Consider the following 22,176-nt stretch of genomic DNA (forward strand, 5'->3'; position numbering starts at 1 on the left):
GTAATGGCTTGTTTACTCTCACCACCTTTATGAAATATTTTTTTTTTTTTTTAACATTTTTATATAGTGCTATTTCATACGCATGCTATAACTTTTTTGAGTTTATTGTCCCTTTAAGGGCTATTAATTGGATGATTGCCTTTAGGATTCTTACTATGGGATGTATTAAGAGACATCATATAGAGGTGAATTAGAAGGCCTTTTTAGTCAAAAAAATGATGACATGCTCTAATTCGTTAGAACATATAATTTTATGGCTATTTACCCTAAACTGAACACTACTGGTCCAGAGTGGAAAAGACCACTGATCCAATCAGCACTGCTAGTTACACATCTTAGTCGTACAACTAGCCAGCAGCAGTTTCTGCTCGGGACCAGCTGTACTCTGCGGGACCAGAGCAGCATTTCTACTGTGTGTTTAATCCCTATGCACGGGTAAAACACACAGCAGTGTAGGGTGATAATCTTAAAATGACATACAAATTAAAGCATATCATTGTTCAACTATAGCGGCCCTTTAAGATTGAAGATAAGAGATAGAAGAAAATATATTATATACCTTTTGACAGGTCTCCAGAAACTCATCAATGGTCACTACTCCATCATGATTCCGGTCCATCTTCTGTAAGAAAAAAGGAATGACAAGACGGTATAGGGGGAAATAGGGCAGTTGTCAGGTATGCAGCATAGGGAAAACGGCTCACCTGGAAGAACCTCTCCACGTGCTCTATGGGGGCATCTTCCCTAAGCATGGGATAAGTATAACGTCCCATCATATCATAAATAGATTTCATTATAGCCAGCATCTCCTGTAAGAACGAATAAGAGATCACTAAAGCTACTCACAGAGAGGAGTGTTAGTTAACAGAAATTCTAAGATGTTACTATTAGTTTATGTATTCTATTTTTTTAAGATTTTTACCAGTTTTAAAATTAACGCTGTATATACTCTGGAATGAGCACTCCATTTGTCACTGTGTTATTAAAAGGGACATAAAAGTGCAAAAAGAAAATATTCTAATGCAGGGCTCGACAAACCCAGGAGCCAGGGAGCCACTGTCTCCTAGAATTTTACCTCTGGCTCCTAAATTTTGGGGTTATTCTCCATATATCTATATAGAAATACCACTGTCTGGCTTCTAAAAGTTTGTATGTCTTCTACATATTCTTACTGGCTTCTTTATTTTAAACAGATTTGTCGACCCTTGTTCTAATGCATTAGAACATTTTATTTTTGCACTATTGCTTGCATATAACTATATGTTTAAAGGGACATTAAAGGGACATGAACCTCATTTTTTTTTCTTTCATGATTTCGAAAGAGAATGCAATTTAAACAACTTTCTAATTTACTACTATTATCTAATTTGCTTCATTCTCTTTGCTGAAAAGCATATCTAAATAGGCTTAGTAGCAGCTGATTGGTGGCTGTACATAGATGCCTTGTGTGATTGGCTCACCCATGTGCATTGCTATTTCTTTAACAAAGGATATTTACGGAATGAAGCAAATTACATAATAGAAGTTATTTGGTATGTTGTTTAAAATTGTATTCTCTATCTGAATTATGAAATAAATATTTTGTGTTTAGTGTCTCTTTAACCCCTGCAAGGGAATGGAACACATAGTTAAAGTCAGCTCCAGAGCAGCAATGTACTGCTGAGAGTTAGCTGAATATATCTGGTGATCCAATGAAAAATGGCATTTCTGTGTGTAGTCACCAATCAGAAGATAGCTCCAAGAATTGTATTGCTGCTCCTGAAGCTTTTTAGAAATGTTCTTCAACAAAGGATGCCAAGAGAATTACAAACTTTTGAAACAGAAGTCAATTGAAAAGTCTCTTTAAAGTATATTACTTTTAGGAAGGTTTTGACCGGGGCACACAAATATTTTTGTATGGAACTGGTCAGCAATGATTGCACACTAAAAAGAACTCCTCAAAATAAAATTAGATTATAATCACATTTATAAAAATTTATATAGGAAATTTGTTACTATTAACTAATTTAGTTTAACTGCATATACTACTCAAATTTACAAAATGTGCAAGAAATACACATGCTTAAAAGGACACTAAACCCAATTTTTTTCTTTCATGATTCAGATAGAGCATGCAATTTTAGGCAACTTTCTAGTTTACTACTATTATCAATTTTTCTTTGTTTTCTTGCTATCTTTATTTAAAAAGCAGGGATGTAAAGCTTAGGGGCTGGTCAATTTTTGGTTCAGAACTTGGGTCATGCTTGCTGATTGATGGCTAATGTAGCCACCAATAAGCAAGCACTATCCAGGGTGCTAAACCTAAAATGTCAAATAAAAATAGCAAGAGAACAAAGAAACATTGATAATAGGAGTAAATTAGAAAGTTGGTTAAAATTGCTTGCTCTATCTGAATAATGAAAGAAAAAAATTGGGTTTAGTGTCCCTTTAACTACCTAGGGCCCAATGATCTAAAGGTCTCTTGGCTGGCGAGATTATTTAAGAATGCTCGCCAGTACTTACCCTGGTGGAATGATCTAAATCCACTTTTTACCCTGAAAACGTGTCTCGCTAGGGGGCGAATACTGCATTTTCGTATGGGAAGGAGATTCATATATTACAAAAGTGCAACTTTCTAATTAACTTCTATTATCAATTTCTCTTTTATTCTCTTGCTATCTTTATTTAAAAACCAGGAATTTAAGGCTTAGGAGCCGGACCATTTTAGGTTCAGCACCCTGCAAGCGTAACTCAGGTGCTCCTAAGCTTTACGTTCCTGCTTTTACTATATAGATACCAAGAGAATCAAAAATAATTGATAATAGGAGTAAATTAGAAAGTTGCTTAAAACTGTGTACTCTAGTAAAAAATGGAAAATGAGAACTCTGCCAACCATTATCGAAGTCAAGAATTATCTAAATAAACAATGCATACTAGAACAAAAAGATACAAATATTGACAAAGAACCGGATATAAGAACATTTTTTAATAAATGGGCAGTTTTTATAAAAACATTTCAAGAAAGGGAAATTGATTTCTTGATTTTCCCATTTAAGAACTCAGAAATAGTTCTTCTTGGCATTTGGTAACTGGAGATAGAGAGCGGTGAATAAAAATCCCCCTCTCTCTAGTCCTTTTCCTCCCCTTTTTTTTTTTTTTTTGTTGTTGTTGTGGTTTTGTGTGGCTGCATGTTGTATGGTGTATTGTTATGGCCTGTCTTAATTAGTGGTGACTACTGCCACATCACCAGTCTAGACCTTGACTATAAAATTTGACCTTATACCTAGATTTGGATAAGGAATTCACTATGATGATAGGAAGAGTAGGGAACATCTTAGAGTATATATAAAAGTGATCCTGCTGCGAGATCTCAAAGTTCTCAGCTATCATAGATGAATCCTGGTCTGCCTCTGTTACAGAGGTGGGTACCGACTATTAGCCCTTACATTCACATAATATCAAGTCTTTTTTTCTTCTCTCTTTCTTCTTCTTTCTCCTTTTCCACTTATATATTGTAAAGGTCATAATGATTGAGAATATTATATACAGGGAGGCCATAATGATTGAGAAATTGTTAGGATAGGAAGTTACAAAAAAAAAAAGGAAAAATCCTCCTGCAGAGTATACAATGTAATTTAGAGAAACCATGTTTATATTGATAAATATTTCTGTTGGTAATTTCATTTGATTTCTCTGCTGTCTGTTTTGGGCCCTGCGTGGCGCCAATTATGTTTTTTCTTTTTCTCTCTGTATGAACTGCTGGATATAAATAAAAGTTTAAAAAAAAACAACAAAAAAAAACAAAAACAAAAACTGTGTACTCTATCTAAATCATTAAAGAAAAAATGTGGGTTTAGTGTCACTTTAAGTACACTGGATGTGCAAAAAAACACATAGAAATTCGTACTTATAAGTGCAAAATACAAAGAGTAATTGTTGTTTTATTGTAAAATGGGCTGAACATAGGCGTTCCATGGGTGTGTATGAAATTGTCTTTCCAATCCCAGCGTAATTATCCAAATATTTCCAGCCTACAGATCTCATTGTTTTTTCTTGCAAACTAAAAGGTGGGGAGGTTGTGACAAAATACTCAAAGTCAAAATTAAACTTGCATGATTCAGAAAAAGCATGACATATTAATACACTTTCAAATTCACTTCTATTTTCAAATGTGCTTCATTCTCTTGGTATCCCTTGTTGAAAAAGAATATGCACATATCTTACACTAGTGGGAGCTAGCTGCTGATTGGTGCCTGCACACATTTGTCTTTTGTGATTGGCTAACTAGATGTGTTCAGCAGCCAGTAGTGCAATGCTGTTTCTTCAGCAAAGAAAATGTATCAAATTTGATAATTGAAGTAAATTGGAAGGTTGTTAAAAATTGTATGTTCTATCCAACTCATGAAAAAAAAAAAAGTGGGGTTTCTTGTCCCTTTAATACCCTAACAGAAGAATACATGCATACACATAAACTAGCGCAATGCTCACTTCGCTCTATCCAACAAAGTTTCCCTTTCCAGTAAGTTCTATTACTTTCCTCACCACTCACAGGAACTTCGCCTTTTTTAAAGGGACAGTAAAGTCCAAAAAAAACTTTCATGATTTAAATAGGGCATGCAATTTTAAACAACTTCCCAATTTACTTTAATCACCAATTTTGCTTTGTTCTCTTGGTATTCTTAGTTGAAAGCTAAAACTAGGAGGTTCATATGCTAATTTCTTAGACATTGAAGACTGCCTCTAATCTGAATACATTTTGACCACTAGAGGGCATTAGTTCACATGTTTCGTATAGATAACATTGAGCTCATACACGTAAAGTGACCTAGGACTGAGCACTGATTGGCTAAACTGCAAGTCTGTCAAAAGAACTGAAATAAGGGGCAGTCAGCAGAAGCTTAGATACAAGATAATTACAGAGGTATAAAGAATATTAATATAACTGTGTTGGTTATGCAAAACTGGGGAATGGGTAATAAAGGTATTATCTTTCTTTTTAAACAACAAAAATTCTGGTGTTGACTGTCCCTTTAAGATAATTTGGCGAGGGCAGCTACTGCAAGGGCAGCCATGACAAAACAAGTCTGATTCAGCAAAGTTTAGATTATCAGGTCCCTAATCAGAAGTGTGGAACTACTTTTTCAATATCAAATTACTGTTTAGTTTCTGGTGCTGAGAGCCACACAGAAACATTTGTCAGGCCGGATGCAGCCCGTTGGCTGTAATTTTAATTACTATGGCCTCTATTTATCAAAGTCTGGCGGACCTGATCCGACAGTGCGGATCAGGTCCGCCAGACCTCGCTGAATACGGAGAGCAATACGCTCTCCGTATTCAGCATTGCACCAGCAGCTCACAAGAGCTGCTGGTGCAACGCCGCCCCCTGCAGACTCGCGGCCAATCGGCCGCCAGCAGGGGGGTGTCAATCAACTCGATCATACTCAATCGGGTTAAATTGAGGTCTTTAGACCGCTGCTTCATAATTGGTGTTTCTGGCGAGCCTGCAGGCTCGCCAGAAACACGGGGCCTCAAGCTCTATCCGGAGCTTGATAGATATGCCCCTATATCTTAAAGGACCATAAAATACAGCAGAATTGCATAATCAACAAATGCATTAAAAATAGACAATGCAGTAGCACTTACTCTGAATTTTAAAGGAGCAGTAGATTTTTTTTCTGGCAAATTTTAAATTGTTTTGCCCCCTGTATCATATGACAGCCATCAGCCAATCACAGACTCCTATACGATTACACTGTGAACTCTTGAACATGCTAAGTAGTAGCCATTGCCTCAGAAAGTGTGCATACAAACAGACTATTCGCAATTTGATAATGGAAAAAAATCAGAAAGTCTCCTAAAACTGCATGACCTATCTGAATCATGGAAGTTTAATTTTGACTTTAGTGTCCCTTTAAAGGGACATATAATCCAAAAATGTTCTTTCATGATTTAAGTAGAACATACCATTTTAAACAACTTTCTAGTTTACTTCTATTATCAAATTTGTTTCATTCTCTTGGTATCATTTGTTGAAGGAACAGCAATGAACTACTGGTTTCTAACTGACCACATGGGTGAGCCAATGACAATCGGTATATAAATGCAGTCACCAATCAGCAACTAGAACCTAGGTAATTTGCTGCTCCTGCGCTTACCTAGATAAACCTTTCGGCAAAGGATAACAAGAGAAGGAAGCAAATGTAATAATAGAAGTAAATTGGAAAGTTGTTTAAAATTATATTCTCTGTCTAAATCATGAAATAAATATTTGGGGTTTCATGTCCCTTTAAGTCTGTGTTTTAATCGACCTTAACATACAAGGTAAAGGTTTGTTTGTGGGTCTTGTTTATGTGATAAAGAGGATAGACAATTGTATACTAAATTTAGGTGTCAGAAATAAAGGATTTTATATATAGATTTCTGTAGAATAATTACAAAATGCTAAAAGCTATAAAGAGTTATCCTTATAGCCAATGGCTAAAAGTGTCATGCAGTCCTTTGTTATTGTTTCCACCTGTGCTAAACCCTCATTACTGTTCTGCATATATAGGCTTTCTTAAAGGGACATGAAAACCAAAAATGTTCTTTTACGATTCAGGTAGAGCATACAATTTAAAAAACTATCGGCTAGATTTAGAGTTTGGCGTTAGCCGTCAAAACCAGCGTTAGAGGCTCCTAATGCTGGTTTTGGGCTACCGCTGGTATTTAGAGTCAGTCAGGAAAGGGTCTAACGCTCACTTTCCAGCCGCAACTTTTCCATACCGCAGATCCCCCTACGCCATTTGCGTATCCTATCTTTTCAATGGGATCTTTCTAACGCCGGTATTTAGAGTCTTGGCTGAAGTGAGCGTTAGAAATCTACCGACAAAACTCCAGCCGCAGAAAAAAGTCAGGAGTTAAGAGCTTTCTGGGCTAACGCCGGTTCATAAAGCTCTTAACTACTGTGCTCTAAAGTACACTAACACCCATAAACTACCTATATACCCCTAAACCGAAGCCCCCCCACATCACCGCCACTCTATTAAAAATTTTTAACCCCTAATCTGCCGACCGCACACCGCCGCCACCTACGTTATCCCTATGTACCCCTAATCTGCTGCCCCTAACACCGCCGACCCCTATATTATATTTATTAACCCCTAATCTGCCGCCCCCAACGTCGCCTCCACCTACCTACAATTATTAACCCCTAATCTGCCGACCAGACCTCACCGCTACTATAATAAAGTTATTAACCCCTAATCCGCCTCACTCCCACCTCAATAACCCTATAATAAATAGTATTAACCCATAATCTGCCCTCCCTAACATCGCCGACACCTAACTTCAAGTATTAACCCCTAATATGCCGACCAGACCTCACCGCTACTCTAATAAATGTATTAACCCCTAAAGCTAAGTCTAACCCTAACCCTAATAAATTAACTCTTATTAAATAAATTATTCCTATTTAAAGCTAAATACTTACCTGTAAAATAAACCCTAATATAGCTACAATATAAATAATAATTATATTGTAGCTATTTTAGGATTTATTTTTATTTTACAGGCAACTTTCAATTTATTTTAACTAGGTACAATAGCTATTAAATAGTTATTAACTATTTAATAGCTACCTAGCTAAAAGAAATACAAAATTACCTGTAAAATAAATCCTAACCTAAGTTACAATTAAACCTAACACTACACTATCAATAAATTAATTAAATAAATTAACTACAAATAACTACAATTAAATACAATTACATAAACTAACTAAAGTACAAAAAATAAAAAAAGCTAAGTTACAAAAAATACAAAAAAAGAAGTTACAAACATTTTAAAAATATTACAACAATTTTAAGCTAATTACACCTAATCTAAGCCCCCTAATAAAATAACAAAGCCCCCCAAAATAAAAAAATGCCCTACCCTATTCTAAATTAAAAAAGTTCAAAGCTCTTTTACCTTACCAGCCCTTAAAAGGGCCTTTTGCGGGGCATGCCCCAAAGAATTCAGCTCTTTTGCCTGTAAAAGAAAAATACAACCCCCCCAACATTAAAACCCACCACCCACATACCCCTAATCTAACCCAAACCCCCCTTAAATAAACCTAACACTACCCCCCTAAAGATCATCCTACCTTGAGTCGTCTTCACTCAGCCGAGCCACCGATGGAACCGAAGAGGAGATCCGGAGCAGCAGAAGTGATCCTCCAAGGAGCGCTGAAGAAGTCTTCCATCCGATGAAGTGATCCTCCAGGCGGCGCAGAAGAAGTCTTCCATCCGGGCGATGTCATCTTCCAAGCGGGGTCTTCAATCTTCTTCTTCAGGATCAATCTTCATTCCGCCGACGCGGAACATCCTTCTTCCCCGACGGACTACCGACGAATGAAGGCTCCTTTAAGGGACATCATCCAAGATGGCGTCCCTCGAATTCCGATTGGCTGATAGGATTCTATCAGCCAATCGGAATTAAGGTAGGAAAACAGCCAATAAAATGCGAGCTCAATCTGATTGGCTGATTGGATCCTGAAGAAAGAAGATTGTAGACCCTGCTTGGAAGATGACATCGCCCTGATAGAAGACTTCTTCAGCACCGCTTGGAAGATGACATCGCCCGCATGGAAGACTTCTTCAGCGCCGCCTGGAGGATCACTTCATCGGATGGAAGACTTCTTCAGCGCCCCTTGGAGGATCACTTCTGCCGCTCCGGATCTCCTCTTCGGTTCCATCGGTGGCTCGGCTGAGTGAAGACGACTCAAGGTAGGATGATCTTCAGGGGGGTAGTGTTAGGTTTATTTAAGGGGGGTTTGGGTTAGATTAGGGGTATGTGGGTGGTGGGTGTATTTTTCTTTTACAGGCAAAAGAGCAGTTTTCTTTGGGGCATGCCCCACAAAAGGCCCTTTTAAGGGCTGGTAAGGTAAAAGAGCTTTGAACTTTTTTAATTTAGAATAGGGTAGGGCATTTTTTTATTTTGGGGGGCTTTGTTATTTTATTAGGGGGCTTAGATTAGGTGTAATTAGCTTAAAATTGTTGTAATATTTTTAAAATGTTTGTAACTTATTTTCTTTATTTTTTGTACCTTAGCTTTTTTTATTTTTTGTACTTTAGTTAGTTTATGTAATTGTATTTAATTGTAGTTATTTGTAGTTCATTTATTTAATTAATTTAATGATAGTGTAGTGTTAGGTTTAATTGTAACTTAGGTAAGGATTTATTTTACAGGTAATTTTGTATTTCTTTTAGCTAGGTAGTTATTAAATAGTTAATAACTATTTAATAACTATTCTAACTAGCTAAAATAAATACAAAGTTACCTGTAAAATAAATATAAATCCTAAAATAGCTACAATGTAATTATTAATTACATTGTAGCTATCTAAGGGTTTATTTTACAGGTAAGTATTTAGTTTTAAATAGGAATAATTTATTTAAGTATAGTGTAGTGTTAGGTGTAATTGTAACTTAGGTTAGTTTTTATTTTACAGGTAAATTTCTCTTTATTTTAGCTAGGTAGCTATTAAATAGTTAATAACTATTTAATAGTTATTGTACCTAGTTAAAATAAATTGAAAGTTGCCTGTAAAATAAAAAAAAATCCTAAGATAGCTACAATATAATTATTATTTATATTGTAGCTATATTAGGGTTTATTTTACAGGTAAGTATTTAGCTTTAAATAGGAATAATTTATTTAATAAGAGTTAATTTAATATTTAATATTAATATTTAACTTAGGGGGGTGTTAGTGTTAAGGTTAGACTTAGCTTTAGGGGTTAATACATTTATTAGAGTAGCGGTGAGGTCCGGTCGGCATATTAGGGGTTAATACTTGAAGTTAGGTGTCGGCGATGTTAGGGAGGGCAGATTAGGGGTTAATACTATTTATTATAGGGTTTTTGAGGCGGGAGTGAGGCGGTTTAGGGGTTAATACATTTATTATAGTAGCGGTGAGGTCCGGTCAGCAGATTAGGGGTTAATAAGTGTAGGTAGGTGGAGGCGATGTTGGGGGCGGAAGATTAGGGGTTAATAAATATAATATAGGGTCGGCGGTGTTAGGGGCAGCAGATTAGGGGTACATAGGGATAACGTAGGTTGCGGCGGTGTACGGAGTGGCAGATTAGGGGTTAATAATAAAATGCAGGTGTCAGCGATAGCGGGGGCGGCAGATTAGGGGTTAATAAGTGTAAGGTTAGGGGTGTTTAGACTCGGGGTTCATGTTAGGGTGTTAGGTGCAGACTTAGGAAGTGTTTCCCCATAGGAAACAATGGGGCTGCGTTAGGAGCTGAACGCTGCTTTTTTGCAGGTGTTAGGTTTTTTTTCAGCTCAAACTGCCCCATTGCTTCCTATGGGGGAATCGTGCACGAGCACATTTTTGAAGCTGGCCGCGTCCGTAAGCACCGCTGGTATTGAGAGTTGCAGTGGCGGTAAATATGCTCTACGCTCCCTTTTTGGAGCCTAACGCAGCCCTTCTGTGAACTCTAAATACCAGCGGTATTTAAAAGGTGCAGGGAAAAAAAAGCCAGCGTTAGATACGCGGGTCGTTACCGACAAAACTCTAAATCTAGCCGTATCTATTTTACTTCTGTTATCAATTTTGTTTTCTTGTCTTGGTATTCTTTATTGAAGGAGCAGCAATGCACTAATGGGAACTAACTGAACACATTGGTAAGCCAATGATAAGAGGTTTATATCTGTAGCCACCAATCAGCAATTAGCTTACAGCCCCTGAGCCTATCTAGATATGCTTTCAACAAAGAATACCAATAAAACAAAACAAATCAGATAATAGATATACATTAGAAACTTGTTTAAAATTGTAAGCTCTATCTGAATCTTGAAAGAAAATGTTTGTGTTTCGTGTCCCTTTAATACATTATATACAAACAGTAAAATGTCCTTCACCTGTATATGTATCATAGAGCCACTTGCCTACATTGAGGCCAATTTATTAAAGGTCTTGCGGACCTGATCCGACAGTGCGGGTCAGGTCCGCAAGACCTCGCTGAATGCGGAGAGCACTACGCTCTCAGTATTCAGCATTGCGCCAGCAGCTCACAAGAGCTGCTGGTGCAACGCTGCCCCCTGCAGGGGGGTGTCAATCAACCCGATCGTATTCTTGTCCACCTCATCAGAGCAGGCGGACAGGGTTATGGAGCAGCGGACTTTAGACCGCTGCTTCATAACTGCTGTTTCTGGCGAGTCTGAGGACTCACCAGAAACACGGCCCTTCAAGCTCCATTCGGATGTTTAGATTGGTATACACATGGCTATTGCACAAAACACATGCTTATCCTAGGCTCCCTGGAGATGCCAAAAATCTCAAAAAGTATGATGCAGTCTCCATTGATTATGGCCAGTTAGGATTAACTATAAGTGGGTTTATGTTCAGTTCTAAGCAATCACTGTGTAGTATTGGAAGATGGGTTAGACAATTAAAGGCATACAGAAGGACCGTAGAGTCCAAATTAAACTTTCTTGGTTCAAAAAGTGCATATTATTTTAAACAACTTTTCATTTTACTTCTATTATACAATTGTCTTTGTTCTCTTAGTATACTTTGTTTAAAAGCATACCTAAGTAGCTCAGGAGCATCAATGCACTGTTGGAGCTAGGTAATTGGTGGCTGTACATAAATATGCCTCTTGTCATTGCTGCTCCTGAGCCTACCTAGGGTTACTCTTCAAAGGATACCAAGAAAACAAAGCAAATTTAATCAAATAAATAAATTGATAAGTTGTTTAAAATTGCATCCTCTATCTGAATGTCCAAATAAGTTTCAAGGGAATATGGGAGAAGCACAATGGTTACAGTAGATACATAGATAAATAATGTATATTGCAATGTTGTTTTCTTGCAATGAGTTAATAGAGAATCATGGTATGACAGGATATATTAGGAATCACAAATTTACAGAAATTACAGTTGATGACCTACAACCTAAAGGCAAAAGATGCAGAATGTCTCGACTTACCTCCTTAGTAATGTACCCATCCTTATTAATATCATACAGGTTGAAGGCCCATTTTAACTTTTCGTGGACAGTCCCCCGAAGCAAGATGGACAACCCAACAACAAAATCCTGTGAAGCACAAAGAAAATGTGACTTTTTATCCTCACTCCTTATGCCAAATACTACTAGAAGAGATGGTAAAATAATGGATAGAGAAATGTATATTTTACAGAGACATTCAATTATTTTGTTACATACTTAATCACTGCATTTAACATTTTATTTTTTAGCACAATTTGTATTTATTTGCAGTCGATTGACACACCCATTGAAAAGCCTCTTGAGTCTCTCTTACATTATCTTATTTGCTGTAGTCAATTAGGGATCAGTATAAAAGAGCTACTGCTCTAATCAAGCAATCACTGTGCAGCTTGCGGGAGGGTCAGGGTTATAAATTCCACAGATTGCATTCCAGACTTTCTGGGAGGAGTGAATTTTGAATGACAGGAAAAGCAAATTGTAAAGTTGTTTCATTAAAGAGCCAGTGTACTGTAAAATAGTTTTTTCCTTAATATATTTCCAGCTGCAGAGTATAAAATGTATATGAAAATGCTCCTTTAGGTTTATTTGATTTTATAAAATAGTTGTTTTTTCTCTTTGAAACCACAAATCATTAAAATGGTCTGAGCTTGCAGGCATATCAGATTGAATTATCTTATCACTTTACATAAACACAAATGATTTCTTATGTTACATTTTGAATTTTAATATCCCTTTAGGAAAGATTCTAACCAATTGGCCCATGTAGTGCTCTAAAGAGTTTAACCGTATTTAAAGGGACAGTCAAGTCAAACTTTCATGACTCAGATAGGGCATGCCATTTTAAACAACTTTCCAATTTACTTTTATCATCAAATTTAAACCTAGGTAGGTTCATATGCTAATTTTTAAGCCCTTGAAGGCCGCCTCTTATCTCAGTGCATTTTGACAGTTTTTCCACAGTTTGACAGTGCTAGTTCATGTGTGCCAAATAGATAACATTGTGCTCAACCCTGTGGAGTTATTTATGTGTCAGCACTGATTGGCTAAAATGCAAGTCTGTCAAAAGAGCCGAGATAAGGGGGCAGTCTGAAGAGGCTTAGATACTAAGGTATACAAAGAGGTTAGTTATGGAAAACAGGGGAATAGCTAATAAAGGGGTTATCTATCTTTTTAAACAATATCAATTTTCAAGTAGAATGCTTGGGATAGCATTATGGCTGTGCTGGGCTTTACATAATTTTCTTACATAATTTATATTTTAAACATACAGACTATTTTTCTGATAAAACAAACAAACAAACAAACAATTTACTCCTGAACTTTAATAAACCCCATAATAATAGTCAGTCTGTTCTCATTTGTTGGCCCTGGGAGAACATTTTTTTTTCCTTTATCCATCTACTGTAAGGGTTACCTCAAATCGGATGGCGCCAGTCCTATCTAGGTCGAAGGCGTTAAAAAGGAAGTGTGCATACATGGAGGCATCTGAAAGAACAAAACAGAACTGAGATTATAGGATTTTAGTGTGAATGGATTGTATTCAATTTCATGATAAAAGAGAAATTTGCTTTGAAAAGAGAAGGAATAACTATATAACTCTTGAAGCACCGTCATCACATTTATAATAAAAAGACAATGCAATCACCCTTCATAGTATTGTTTAATTTCCCTGTCTCCTGTATCATGTGACAGCAATCAGCCAATCACAGACTCATAAACGTACCTCCTTTGAACTCTTGCACATGCTTAGTGTGAGTTGGTGCCTCAGAAAGTATGTATATAAAAAGACTGAATAACTTGATAAACACATTTGTTTTGTTTATTCTGTTATTTTTTACAATTTATATTTGCTTTGAATCAGTGTAACTGGGTGCTCCTACTCTTGTACTATAATAATAATAATAATCATAATAATAATATTAAAGATTGAGGATTTTTTAAATTTATAGTCAAAAAAAGATATTTCAGCATGTCATTTTAAAACCCTACACCTCTATGTTTAATCACCAGCAAAGGAGAACTTCTAGTCCTGGACAGAAACTGCCGCTGAGCTGGCTTCTGTGACTAGCAGGGGTTAAACATATAGAGGTGCAGGGTCGCTAGTCGCAAAACTCCATTTATATAGCCTATAAAGTTTTTAGTTTTTTTTAAAGTATAGTTTTTTTGTTTTTTTTTAAATAACATTGCGCTGATTTTCAGACTCTTAACCAAGCCCCAAACCTTTAGGAGAATACTGATGAATACCTACTCCAGCTTGCTCCTGTTTGTGAAAAGAGTCTTTTCATAAGCAGGGGAAGGGGGGAGGGGATGTTTGCTTTTTTTGCTATAGAACCACTTGCAGTGGGTGTTCCAGCTAACCTTTTTAACAGTGATAAACTGGAAGCTTCTATGTAAGTTTTTAAACGGTTTTATACTGGATTTTTAGATCAGTATCTGTGCATATTATTCCCTATAGTAGTGTCTATTACATGTAGTTATATGAAAATTGGTGTATACTGTCCCTTTAACCTTTCATGATTCTGATAGAATATTTAAAAAAAAAAAGATAAGGGGATTAGAGTTGGAGAATGGACACCGTTGGCCTATATTTTAAGAGCAGAGGCAGCTTTGGAGTCAGCTGCCACTTCTAGTTAAGTAGTGGTTTTAAAACCACGGATTTCTAACCTCTCTGACAGTCAGAACTCAATGATCAGGTGATTGACAGGCCCTAGTCTTGAGCAGGGGTGGAGCTGCACAAGAACTTTCTTATACAATAATAAATGTGGTCAGTGGGATGAAAGGTGTTCACTGCCCACTCGCCATAAACACAGGCTTACAGGTTCCCTAGCTGGAAACCATGTCTGTCCATACAATTATAAATATGGCCTATGAGTGAAATGTTATAGGATATTGTGCTGGAAAGTCAAGGTTAAATACAGGCTGAGAGCTGTGTATAGATCCAAAAGCTAACATATATTAAAGGGACAGTGTACTGTAAAATCGTTTTTTTCCCTTTATGGGCTAAATTACAAGTGGCTCTCAATTTTTTGATCCGTATTACAAGTTAAAAGTAAAAAAGTTAGCTTGCTAGTGAAAAACTCAGGTTACTTTAGGACATTGAATATTGCAACTGTTCTAACATCTTCTCCCCAGAGAGTTCTATAGGGTACACTAAAAAAGAAATTGATTAGTTATAGCGCCCGCTTACCCAACATAGAATTTGACGGTAGATAAGAACCAAAAAGGCCCATCAAGTCTACCCATATGTTACTTTTTCCTTAGGATAGCCTTATGCATGTCCCAGTCATTTTTTAATTCCTTTACAGTCTTTGTGTTTACCACCTCAAATGGAAGTTTATTCCATGAATCCACCACCCTTTCTGTAAAAAAATGCTTCCTCAAATTTCTCCTGAATCTGCTACCCTCTAACTTTAGATTGTGACCCCTTGTTTTTGCATTTATGTTTTTGTGAAAAATGCTTTCAGCTTCTACTTTATTAAGTCCCTTCATGTATTTGAAGGTTTCTATCATGTCACCTCTTTCCCTTCTATCCTCTAAACTATGCATATTTAGATCATAGAGTCTTTCTTTGTACATCTTTCTGAAGATATGGTCTCCAGAACTGTACACATTATTCTAGATTTGGCCTAACTAATGATCTGTAAAGTGGCATAAGAACCTTATTATTTCTGTTACTATTACCTCTCCCAATGCAACCAAGTATTTGACTGGCCTACTGCTTAACAAATTTTAAATCATCTGAAATAATAATTCCCAAGTCCCTTTCTTCTTTAGTTACAATCAGTAATGTACCATTGAGACTATAATTGGCCTTTGTGTTTTTGGATCCTATATGCATAATTTTGCTCTTGGTAATATTAAATTTCTGATCCCATTTATTTGACCAGTCCCCTAGTTTTTTAATATCACTGTTCATTTGATCAACCCCTCCTGGAACATCAACTCTGTTACAAATTTTTGTATCATCAGCAAACAAGCAAACCTTCCCATTAAAGTGATGGTAAATTCTCACAAACTGCTAAACATATTTGGAAAGGTCTTCTCCTAACTAGCATATCGACATGCTTATTTATTACCCAAGTCATCTGTACACTAAATAAATCTCTTTTTATTCATGCTACATTACGTCATGGAATGCAGCCTCTCTCTCCGATCTTTGATTTGGGTTGAGTGACAGCACTTCTATCCAATCGGAGCATCACCATGCGCCCCATGTTAATTGATCACAGCACGCTCCCGTACTTGTGACTCTGCGATCAACTTGAAATGCGCACGCACAGCTCCTTAGGCTATTTGTGCAACAGAAGCAGTGATGCAGTTGAGCAAATAGGGTAAGGAGTTGCGCACGCGCATTTCAAGTTGATCGCAGAGTTCCAAGCACGGGAGCGTGCTGTGACCAATTAACATGCAGCGCATGGTGACGCTCCGATTGGCTAGAAGAGCTGCCACTCAAATAACCCAAATAAAAAATAGGCGAGAGAGGCTGCATTCAATGACGTAATGTAGCATGAATCAAAAGAGATTTATTTAGTGTACAGATGACTTGGGTAATAAAAAAGCATGTCGATATGATAGTTAGGAGAAGACCTTTCCAAATATATTTAGCAGTTTGGGAAAATTTACCATTACTTTAAAGGGACATGAAACCAAAAAAAAAAAATTCATGATTCAGATAGAGAATATAATTTCAAACAACTTTCCAATTTACGTATATTATTTAATTTGCTTCTTTCTCTTGTTATCCTTTGCTGAAATGTTTATTTTGGCCAAGTTCATGTGCAGCAGAGAACCTAGGTTCTAGCTGTTGATTGGTTGCTGCATATATAAACTGATTGTCATTGGCTCACCCATGTGTTCAGTTAGAAACCAGTAGTGCATTGCTGCTCCTTCAGCAAATGATACCAAGAGAATAAAACAGATTAGATAATAGAAGTAAATTAGAAAGTTGTTTAAAATTGTATTCTCTATCTGAATCATGAAAGAAAATGTTTGGGTTTCACGTCCCTTTAAGCCCACTTCCAATATCACTTATGAACATGTTAAACAAAACAGGCCCAAGAACTGACCATTGAGGAATGCCACTAGTAACTGACGCCTCATTTGAATGTACTCCATTAATTGAAACCCTCTGCCGTCTATCTTTAAACCAGCATTCTACCCACTTAACAATCTTAGCCTCTACTCCAAGGTAATACAATTTGTGAAAAGTTTGTTGTGTGGGACAATGTGAAATGCTTTGCTAAAGTCTAGATAAGCAACATCTACGGCTCCTCCTTTGTCTATTTATTTAGTTACATGATCAAACAAATCAATTATATTAGTCTGACATGATCTTCCGGCAGTGAAACCATGCTGTCCTTTGTCTTCTAAGTTATTTGTCTGAAGGAAAGACACAAGTCTTTTCATTAAAAGAGTTTCCATTAATTTTCTGCAATTGAGGTCAGACTGACTGGCCTATAGTTAGCCGAATCTTCCCTACTAACCTTTTTATGAAAAGGGACTACATTGGCAAACTTACAGTCTTTTGGAACAACTCCTGTTAGAAGTTACTGATTAAATAAATCAGCTAATGATCGAAGTTCTCTTAGAACCCTTGGATGAATATTATCTGGACCCACAGACTTATTTACTTTTATTTTTTTAAAAGCCCTCGAAACCTCTTCCTCTGTAAAAAGAAAAGTAATACTCACATTATCATTTACAGTAACATGCCTTAATATAATCTCACTAGCTTTACCATCTGTTGTAAAGACTGAACAAAAGTAATCATTTAAACAGTTTGCTATTTGTTTATCTTCTTCCACTACTCTATCATCATTCTTGAGTCTTACTATCCCTCTGTTAGTTTTTCTCTTTTCACTGATATATCTAATGAAGGATTTATCACTGTTTTTTTTTTACAGATTTTTCTATTTTCTCTTCTGCATCAGCTTTAGCCTTTCTGATTAACTGCTTTGTCATCTTTTGATGGGTTCTCCATTTTTCCTTATCCTCTTCTGAGCCAGTGAGTTTGAGTTTTTAAAGACTGTCTTTCTTGTCTTAACTGCTTGTGCTACTTCTCTTGAAATCAGAAAAATAAAAGGAGAACAGCACACCTGATTATGGGACATGGAGTAAGATTTGACAAATCTTAGTTATCTAAATAGACATATATATAAAAGTACTCCAGCCACCTTGTTAAAAGACCTTTATTCTCATCAGTGGGGTCAAAAAATTACAGTTTCAACGTTTCAAGCCTGCAATAGGCTCTTAGTCATGTACACTGATTACATGTAGGTTTGTACCTTTTATACCCTCACCTGTTTACTACAGAGTTATAGGTAACATCATAGTGAAATCTATTGGTAACATATTGCTATTGCATCTTCATTCAGCTTCAATGTGAACCCTTGATGTACTATACTCAAAAGTTAAAAACACAAGTAAAGTAAAACTATTATGTACAATTTAAAAAAACTAAAATATAACACAACAAAGTATATGCTTTTTACCAAAATAAATTCCAATCAAAATCTCTATTGAGACCTTTGGGTGTCATTGTGTCCAATTTATTTATCCAGTACATCTCCCTCATTTTAAGAAGGTGTTCCCTGTCACCTCCCCTCCTGGGTACAGCTACATGTTCGATCATTTGGAACCGCAGCTGACTGATGTTATGTCCCCTGGAGAGGAAGTGAGAGGAAACAGGTGCTTCTTTATCCTTCCTTCTGATTTTTGACTTATGCTCTGTAAGTCTCTCTCTATCCTCTCTACAGGTCTCACCAATGTAAATTAGGCCACATGGGCACTTAGATATATGACAAAAGTTGATCTGCAAGTAAGGTATTCTCTAATAGTGATGTCGCGAACCTAAAATTTTGCGTTCGCAAATGTCTGCGAGACAGCGAACCGGGCGAACCGCCATTGACTTCAATGGGCAGGCGAATTTTAAAACCCACAGGGACTCTTTCTGGCCACAATAGTGATGGAAAAGTTGTTTCAAGGGGACTAACACCTGGACTGTGGCATGCCGGAGGGGGATCCATGGCAAAACTCCCATGGAAAATTAAATAGTTGATGCAGAGTCTGGTTTTAAGCCATAAAGGGCCTAAATCACCTAACATTCCTAAATTGTTTGGAATAACGTGCTTTAAAACATCAGGCTGGAACTAGTGGCACGCTGGCCTGGCAACTAAAATTAAATAACAATAGCAGACTGATGTAGAAGTTTTTATTTTTTAAATTTACACTAATGTTCCCTTAGGCCCTTACACAGGCTGGCACTAGTGGCACGCTGGCCTGGCAACTAAAATTAAATAACAATAGCAGACTGATGTAAAAGTTTTTTTTTTTTTAAATTTACACTAATGTTCCCTTAGGCCCTTACACAGGCTGGCACTAGTGGCACGCTGGCCTGGCAACTAAAATTAAATAACAATAGCAGACTGATGTAAAAGTTTTGTTTTTTTAAATTTACACTAATGTTCCCTTAGGCCCTTACACAGGCTGGCACTAGTGGCACGCTGGCCTGGCAACTAAAATTAAATAACAATAGCAGACTGATGTAAAAGTTTTTTTTTTTTAATTTACACGACTGTTCCCTTAGGCCCTTACACAGGCTGGCAGTAGTGGCACGCTGGCCTGGCAACTAAAATTAAATAACAATAGCAGACTGATGTAAAAAAAATTTTTTTTAAATTTACACTAATGTTCCCTTAGGCCCTTACATAGGCTGGCACTAGTGGCACGCTGGCCTGGCAACTAAAATTAAATAACAATAGCAGACTGATGTAAAATTTTTTTTTTTTACAAAAATTACACTAATGTTACACCAGATATAAGTGGTGGAAAACAGAGCTATTAATCACAGTATATTATGTGGGCCTGACACACAGGCCTGATGGAAAAAAATTTACACTAATGTTAAGCAGATATCAGTAGTGGCACAGAAGAATTAATCACAGTATATGCTGTGAGCCTCACACACAGGCTGACAGGCAGGCAAATGCAAATAAAATTAAAAAAACACAAAAAAAAAAAAAAACGACTGAAGTTCTAGCCGTAAAAAGGGCTTTTTGGGGTGCTGTCCTTACAGCAGAGATTATATGAGTCCTTCAGGACTGTAGTGGACACTGAATACACTAGCCTAGCTAACTATTTCCCTATAAAATCAGCAGCAGCAGGACTAAATGTCCTCTCACTAAGAATGCAGGATCGTAATGAATCTAAAATGGCTGCTGCCCAGGAGCTGGGAGGGTCTGTGAGGGAGTGTCTGCTGCTGATTGGCTGAAATGTGTCTGCAGACTGTGAGATACAGGGTCAAAGTTTACTCAATGATGACGAATAGGGGGCGGATCGAACATCGCATATGTTCGCCCGCAGAGGGTCTGTGAGGGAGTGTCATATGCGGGCGAACATATGCGATGTTCGATCCGCCCGCTATTCGTCATCATTGAGGAAACTTTGACCCTGTATCTCACAGTCTGCAGACACATTTCAGCCAATCAGCAGCAGACACTCCCTCACAGACCCTCTGCGGTCGAACGCGAACAAGCTAAGATCGCTGGGAACTGTTCTCCGGCGAACAGTTCGCGACATCACTATTCTCTAATCTTAAATTTGTTACCATTGGTTAGATGGAAGAAAAATTCACCTTTTATCATTGATCCACAGTGGCTACAATTGAGGCATGGATAACAACCAGTCTTGGTATTACCTATTGTTTTTTGTATGGTCTTTTGTTACTCCCAATATCTGCATATACCAATTGGTCCTTAAGGCTTGTATTCCTTTTTATGGCTGTCATTGCATATTCTTAAAGGCCCCTATTTGTGGGTTGCATTCTCTGATTATGTGCCAATATTTTCTTACAACCTGGTTAATCTTACGACTGAGTCCATTGTATTGGGTAATGAAAATTAATCTCTCTTGTTCATTCTCCCTATTTTTCTTTGTATATGTTTTAGTGTCAGTTTGAATCACATTTTTTAATTGATCCTCTATAAGTTCTGGTGGGTAACCTCTTTCTGTAAATGTATTTGCCATTTCTTTTAGCCTGAGCTTACATTTTGTTTCATCAGTCACTATGCGCTTTACCCTTAGAAACTGGCTTTTTGGTATAGCTTTAAAAGTGTGGATGAAAGCTGCCATATTCTAGTAGATTGTTTTGTCTGTGGGTTTGACATGTAGATCAGAGTATAAAAAAACTATTAACTGTGTATATATGTGTCCAAAAAGTTGATCCCTATTTCATTCATTTCTAAAGTGAATTTGAGACCCTGTACTGCATTATTAAGATCTTCAACAAATTCTACTAGGGTACCAATGTCGCCCAACCACGCACAAAATATGTCATCTATGTACCTCCACCAGGAGGCACCATAGAGTAAGAACAACTTATTGGAGTAAACAAAATGCTCCTCAAAGTTGCTCATGAAAATATTTGCCTATGTGGGGGCGACGTTGGAACCCTTGGCAGTTCCCTGTCTCTGCAGATAAAAAAGTGTCCATAAAGAGAAAATAATTGTTGTGTATTATAATAATTAAAAGGTCTGTCAAAAATTGGATCTCTCCTGATGTGTATTGACTATTTGATTTTAAAAGGCTCTCCACTGAAGAAAACATAATTTATGCTTACCTGATAAATTTATTTCTCTTGTAGTGTATCCAGTCCACGGATCATCCATTACTTGTGGGATATTCTCCTTCCCAACAGGAAGTTGCAAGAGGATCACCCACAGCAGAGCTGCTATATAGCTCCTCCCCTCACTGCCATATCCAGTCATTCGACCGAAACAAGACGAGAAAGGAGAAACCATAGGGTGCAGTGGTGACTGTAGTTTAATTAAAGTTTAGACCTGCCTTAAAAGGACAGGGCGGGCCGTGGACTGGATACACTACAAGAGAAATACATTTATCAGGTAAGCATAAATTATGTTTTCTCTTGTTAAGTGTATCCAGTCCACGGATCATCCATTACTTGTGTGATACCAATACCAAAGCTAAAGTACACGGATGATGGGAGGGACAAGGCAGGAACTTAAACGGAAGGAACCACTGCCTGTAGAACCTTTCTCCCAAAAACAGCCTCCGATGAAGCAAAAGTGTCAAATTTGTAAAATTTTGAAAAGGTGTGAAGCGAAGACCAAGTCGCAGCCTTGCAAATCTGTTCAACAGAGGCCTCATTTTTAAAGGCCCAGGTGGAAGCCACAGCTCTAGTAGAATGAGCTGTAATCCTTTCAG

The 22,176-nt window shown here is 37.1% G+C and overlaps 1 protein-coding gene across 1 annotated transcript in view; it reads right to left on the minus strand.

Annotated features, from left to right (window-relative positions):
* Positions 1 to 22,176, minus strand: part of KCNIP3 (potassium voltage-gated channel interacting protein 3) — a 163,052-nt gene that overhangs the window by 20,265 nt on the left and 120,611 nt on the right. The window contains exons 4-7 of the mRNA XM_053718189.1: positions 13,370 to 13,440; positions 11,935 to 12,042; positions 705 to 809; positions 560 to 622 (exon numbers count right to left, since the gene is read on the minus strand). Coding sequence (XP_053574164.1) covers positions 560 to 622; positions 705 to 809; positions 11,935 to 12,042; positions 13,370 to 13,440 — 347 coding nt within the window. The remainder of the gene's footprint in view (positions 1 to 559; positions 623 to 704; positions 810 to 11,934; positions 12,043 to 13,369; positions 13,441 to 22,176) is intronic.

Source organism: Bombina bombina, chromosome 6, assembly GCF_027579735.1.
Source record: "Bombina bombina isolate aBomBom1 chromosome 6, aBomBom1.pri, whole genome shotgun sequence".
Classification (NCBI taxonomy): domain Eukaryota; kingdom Metazoa; phylum Chordata; class Amphibia; order Anura; family Bombinatoridae; genus Bombina; species Bombina bombina.